The 5,737-nt window shown below is 43.7% G+C and overlaps 1 protein-coding gene across 1 annotated transcript in view; it reads right to left on the bottom strand.

Annotated features, from left to right (window-relative positions):
• Positions 1 to 827: 827 nt before the first annotated feature.
• HECTD4 (HECT domain containing E3 ubiquitin protein ligase 4) overlaps positions 828 to 5,737 on the bottom strand; it is a 63,608-nt gene continuing 58,698 nt past the window's right edge. Inside the window, 6 exon segments of the mRNA XM_009709300.1 lie at positions 828 to 1,320; positions 1,848 to 2,070; positions 2,884 to 3,079; positions 3,568 to 3,734; positions 4,184 to 4,405; positions 5,398 to 5,501. Of these exon segments, the coding sequence (XP_009707602.1) occupies positions 1,184 to 1,320; positions 1,848 to 2,070; positions 2,884 to 3,079; positions 3,568 to 3,734; positions 4,184 to 4,405; positions 5,398 to 5,501 (1,049 nt within the window). The 3' untranslated portion in view covers positions 828 to 1,183.

The raw sequence follows: 5,737 nt of genomic DNA, 5'->3' as shown, positions 1-5,737 counted from the left end.
GAAACCCCGTTTATACGAGTAAAGGAAGGTAGGCCTGTTGATGTTGTGTTTTGAAACGACCCCAGTGCGTATTTCACAACATATGACTTAAATGTAGAGATTTGTTCTCTCTCCATAGTCTGCTATTATCTTTCCATATAAAATAGAAGCTTTATCTTCAAACAAATGACTTTGTGCCTTCCCCCCACCTCATTCTCCTTTCAGGTGTCGCATTTCGAGGATCATTTGCTCTTAGATCAAAGACGTTTTTTGAGTACAAAAAGGAGTTACAGGTGTTTAACCACACACTGATTATTCTGAAAGCTTGTTTGGAAATAGGATAAACTCACAGATTGTAAGCTTGAACCGTGGTATTTTACACCATACAGAGAGAAGCCATTTTGTTTCTGCTAATATTTTAATTACAATAAATGTGTTACTAAGCAAAGCAGACATTCAAGAACATCTAGGGCAAGAACCCAAGTGAATTACGGCCCTTTCACTGTTCTTTCAATTATAAATCTTCCTAATCAAGAGTGTCTAGCCAAAACCCCAAATTAATTGTGGCAGCTACCCCTGTGCTTGCTTATAGTTTAAAAAGTTACAAGAAAACGGTGGAAACAAACATGCAGTTTGGCAGCACATTTTCTGCTCAAACTCAAGCAAGTGCTAGAAATTCTGCACATTCTCTGTCTGCGACAGAAGAGGGACCGTGCTCCGGTCCTGCGGGTGCCCTTCAGTGATTCCCTCCCCACACCTGATTCTTTCCGTTTTTGTACTCAAAAATGTTTCCGGGGAGAGCAATCTACGAGCCTTTGCCTCCGAGTGCTCTCGAACTCCAAACGCCCTCACTTTTGTTCTGTTTGCAGGGGTAATATCATTCTAAATTACAAAATTAGAAATGTACATGTTTAAAGGTTTTTCAAAATTAAATTATACACAAACCGGTCTTTACTAAACTATCCTACAAATATTCCACAAACAAGGCAGCAAAATAACCAGTCCACCACAAAGTCTACAAATACAAAATGTAAGTCTTCCAGTAATTATTGTGACGGGAACAAAAAAGTTCAGAAAATAAATTAACCTCCAGCTCGTCACACAGTGTTACAGGAGGTATCGTTATGTGAATGGAAGGGTTCCCAACCTTAGCAGAGCCACGAAACAACCCAGACCATCACCTCCAGGCAGCCCCTTCTCACACTCAGCCGCTGAGCGGATCCTCCCGGTAGTGGATGGCGTATCGGAGCTTTTCCAGCATGATGTCCAGTGAGGAATACTGAGGAAGTTTGATCATAAACATGCACGTTTCGACACGGATGTACCGGGAGTCTGGAGAACCTGGAGGGGAAGAAGCGCCAGAAGGGGTCTGACCAAGCCTGCCGCTTCTCACCTTGTTCTCCAAAAGCCTTCTTCCCTCACACCCCTTGCTACGTGGTATCAAAATAAAAAGGTTCCTGCCTGTGTCTCTCGAACCTGAAGTACCGCTGTGCTTCTCCCGTCAGTCCTCAGGCCAGTATTTTCCCAATAGCCCAATCATTTTAAAAGCGTACAAGACAAATATTATACAAAGTCTCTTACTGTCTCTAGAGGGCAATGTTTTAAGTAGTTAAAGATTATTTTAAATTTTATTTTTACATGGTTTAAAACCAACTTCTTTATCTTCTTATTTACAGTCATAACTACCTGCCTCTCTTTGTCATTCTTTGTGCACTGAATACAGATTTAAACCAGGAGATACAAGAAAGAGCACAGTAGCAGAAAAAATAAAAAAAAAAAAAAAAAAAAAGAAGGGGGACCTGAAAGCTAGAACCACCATGAAAACAGAAGAAATCTTCTTTGCCTTAGAGGAGAGAGTGCAAACGTACCTGCAGCCCCGTCAGGGGGGGCTATTTTCATGGGGTACGGCGGGACGTGGGCAGTGTCGGGGCCTCCGTCTTTGCAAGGACACGTGAAGGGGATTCGTTCCTGGTTACAGGCGAACTTGATGAACTTGCAGAGCTCCTCCTGAGTGAACATCTCTAATGCGCTCCAGAAAAACTCAATGTGCTGATCTGTTTCCATCAAGCCCACCTGGTACATGGTGTGTGCCTAAGAGAAAAAGCAAGATGTCCACTGCTGCTTGCTTCTCCCGTCATAACTCTTCCCCACTTATGCTTTCAGAGGACAGAAGGAGAGGGTAACTACACCTCTCTCTCCACAATTTCTCCTGCTTCCAAAGTAATTAGGAAATCCAACCATGGTAGAGTGTTAATAGCTGTGGGTTTGTATCTTTTTAGCCCATCAGTTTCTGTAACAGCCTTGTCTCGCTGTGTTTCCCCTGTCGTGCAGGTAGCGCACGTTGCTGTTTTGTTTAATACGCAGGACTGGGGCAGCTCAGCACTGCCGCTGTTTAAAGAAAACACAAACTAACACTAACACCTACAGTTGAGAATATTCTGTAACTTCTGAAACAAGAGAACAGCTCCTTTTATGTTGTAATTCTTATGGTAACAAAAGTATTTAGGACCAGAAGTTGTCTGTTACAGATTAATTTTAGATTTTCAGAAACTATTTGCAATTCAAAATAACAGCAATGGCTCTTTCAGCCCTTAGTTCAAGTGGCAAATATTGAATAAAGCTCAATAAAATGGAGATAGATTTCAAATTTGATGTTGAAAAGTAAATTCATTATTCCTCCCTGGAACAAGCCCCATTCCTATTATTTCCTGAAGCCAGTGAGATCTTAAAAAACTTCCCTGGGGGTGAAGGGGGCTGTCCAAGGACAGGCCAGCGTTCCACAAGGGCTGTCCTGGCTGCATCACAAGCAGAAGATTCTCCCCTAACGCCTCCCACGTGGGAGGGTCCTCTCCCCTACGTGTCAGACAGGTTAAGTTTTGCCAAAGAAGCTGCAGTTCTTCACACCTTGAGAAACTCCAGGTTAATGTACGGAAGGCCACACGTCCTCAGCTCCATCTCTAGAGGGGTCAGCGTAGTCAGAAGCTGCAGGGGAATGATAGACCCAAGTCCAGCACGCACTGCAGTCATGCACTCCGGAGTCTGCAGCTCGCGCATCCTCAAGCTCCGGATCGCTGTTGCATACACGTCCTTGTTCTCCCATCTGCAAGGGCAGAGATTGAGGACAAAAAAAAAATAAGGAGAGACCCTAAGAGCCCTCCTGCCCTACCCCACACCGTTGCATACAGAAGGGTTTTATGGGGAGATGCCGCTTTTGAACGATCAAGAGTGAGCATTAAGCTATTTGCATTCTGATGCTTCCCAATTTAATTCCACTTTCCTCAGCTTCATCCTCTTCTCTCATGCTTGTCCGTTTCTCACAAGCCTCCTAACTGGGGGTGTTTACTGAAGCCAGCAAACAGCCGCTGAGCACTACTCCTCAGCTGTCTCTTTCTTACAGAGCAAAAGGCTGTAAATAGCACTAGTGATTCCAAGTCTCTGCCAACAAATGTAAAGCTTTCCCAGATTGTTCCAGTCTTCAGCTTGTTACAAAAACATCTCTGGAGAGCCTGGTCCTTGGAAAATTATTCCAGAGATGCTTCTTTCCCACGTAACCCAGTGCAATGTCCTCCCAAGAAGGCTGTTACTTACCCCACTGGAATGTGCCGGCCTCTGGGACAAAGCTCCACTTCTTCCCCTGTCATGGTCAGGTAGGTGAATTTGCAGCAGGGCTTGTTAGGACAGTCAGGGCTCTCTGTTGCTAGATGCTGGGAAGCGATTTCTGCACACAGAGCTTCCAGTTCTGTCTCATCATTTATCTGTCACGAAACAGAAGATCAGTATCTGATGACTGGCATGTCGTACTGTGTTATTCTTATGACTCATTTCAGGTATCACCACAATGTTCAAAGCACACTCATTCCACCATCTGGAGACATCACGGACAGCGAAAGCCAGTGATTGCTTTGGTGGGTTATTTTCTGGTTTAGCACTGCCAAGTTCCAGTAAACACTTCAGAAGCCTTAATTCCACTGTGCCTGGCAGCAGAGGAGACTAAGCAGCTTTTCCAAGCCATCAACATGTAAAATCCTGCAGGATGAGTCAAAACGCTTCATGACCTTGCTCACGTGACAAACATCTGCTAGCCGTGAAGCCAACCACTACCATTTAGGGCAAGCAGTAAAGATAGCTGTGACTAAAACAACATGCTTGTGGGGGACACTGAGAAAAAGGAGGGAAGAGGAAGGAAAAAAAAAAAGTTACTTACATTTTCAAATTTTTTGACGTAGTTGTAGGTGAGGATGTCAGCTTCCTGGAGATCAATGTCTGGATCCAGTGGCTCTCCTACCAGTGTCTTCCAGAAGGAGGGCAGGAGGTCAAGTGGGAGAGGAACATCTGCTCGAATTGCGATACCCAAGAGCTGACCGAAGAAATGGAATAACTGCTCCTCTGCGTAGGTGATAGGGCTGGGTGTCAAAATATACTTCCCCTTTGGGAAAAAAAAAAAAACCAAACCAAACCAAACAGAATAGAGCACACAAATCAGTATTTAACAAGTGATGCATACCCCGTAGGTCCACAAGTTAACAGGCTTGGGAAAATACTGAGTGAACATGATGAATGCTGTTTAGTTGGCTACAAAAGGATTTGCTCAAGCGTGGCATGGAGTCTGTATATATTATACAGTGATATCATATCACATCTTATCACTTAATGATCAAAAGCAATACCATAAAGTTGGTTTCCTGAAGAGCCTCGCTTTTACAAGCTTTGTTAATCAGCATTCACAGGAGTTTTCCGTATTTGTATTATCAGTTCGGTATCTAAGTCCTTCAGTTGTGGGATGTTTCCAAAATAGTCTGGATATGCAAAGCCAGGTTTGCTATGTAGCTGGTCTTAGGTTGAGGGATATGACCTGTTTTCCTACCTCGTGCATATTCCTAGGAGGAACTATACCTCAACTACTGTAAATCCTTTGGGCCATAAGCTTTATCTTGTTTCTATAATACATCTACTGCACAAAACAGGAGGACACTAAATATGCATTAAATAGCATGGATGGAGCGTCTTATTCTACTCACAATGTGACTGACTTCCCTGATGACGTTCCTGGAGAAATACCAGCAGAATATGACTTTCACTAGTTTGGGACAGACCACCTCCAAATCAGACAACTGAACCAGATTCATTCTAAGTGAGCTTTGACTAGGAGTCTTAATTCTGTTACACTGGGCAGTTTTGACTACTTGGCTACTTCTTCAAGTACCTGCTGTACCATGTGAAGTGCAACAGGGGATTATTCGTCAACGGTTGTTTGCAGTTCTGTCAGGCATGTGAGACCTATCTGGTTAGACGCGCTAACAGGGGCTGTTGATCTGAAGCATCTCTCTGTATCACTGACTGAGTATGTTCTACTCCTGTTCAAATGCGTGCATGCAGAAAGAGAAAAGCAACCTCATTTCTTGCAGTGAGATATCACACCTTATTCTTATTGACTGCAGAGCTGGGGCACAACAGGAGAAGGGAGAGCGAGGAGCTCTGTAACTCTTTACAAACTTGCCAAAGGAAGTGACGGAAAGATCCACCTGAAAAAGAGAAGGGCAAAGTAATGAAATGCCCTCTGAGGGTTGTCACTGCCTTTTAATACAGAATTTGCTGTTCTTGAAATCATGTTTCGAGCCTTAGATTACACACTTAACTCCTCTGACCACACAGACACGTGCCTTAAACAAGAGTGGGGTAGATGCCAGCCATGCCAGCTTACTATTCACGTGCAAGTCCACATTTAAATAGTCTAATTACATGCAAGAAATATTCATTG

Source organism: Cariama cristata, unplaced genomic scaffold (genome assembly GCF_000690535.1).
Source record: "Cariama cristata isolate BGI_N322 unplaced genomic scaffold, ASM69053v1 scaffold2831, whole genome shotgun sequence".
Taxonomy (NCBI): domain Eukaryota; kingdom Metazoa; phylum Chordata; class Aves; order Cariamiformes; family Cariamidae; genus Cariama; species Cariama cristata.
Note: the sequence above shows the minus strand (reverse complement) of the source record. Positions and strands in the feature narration are given on the sequence as shown.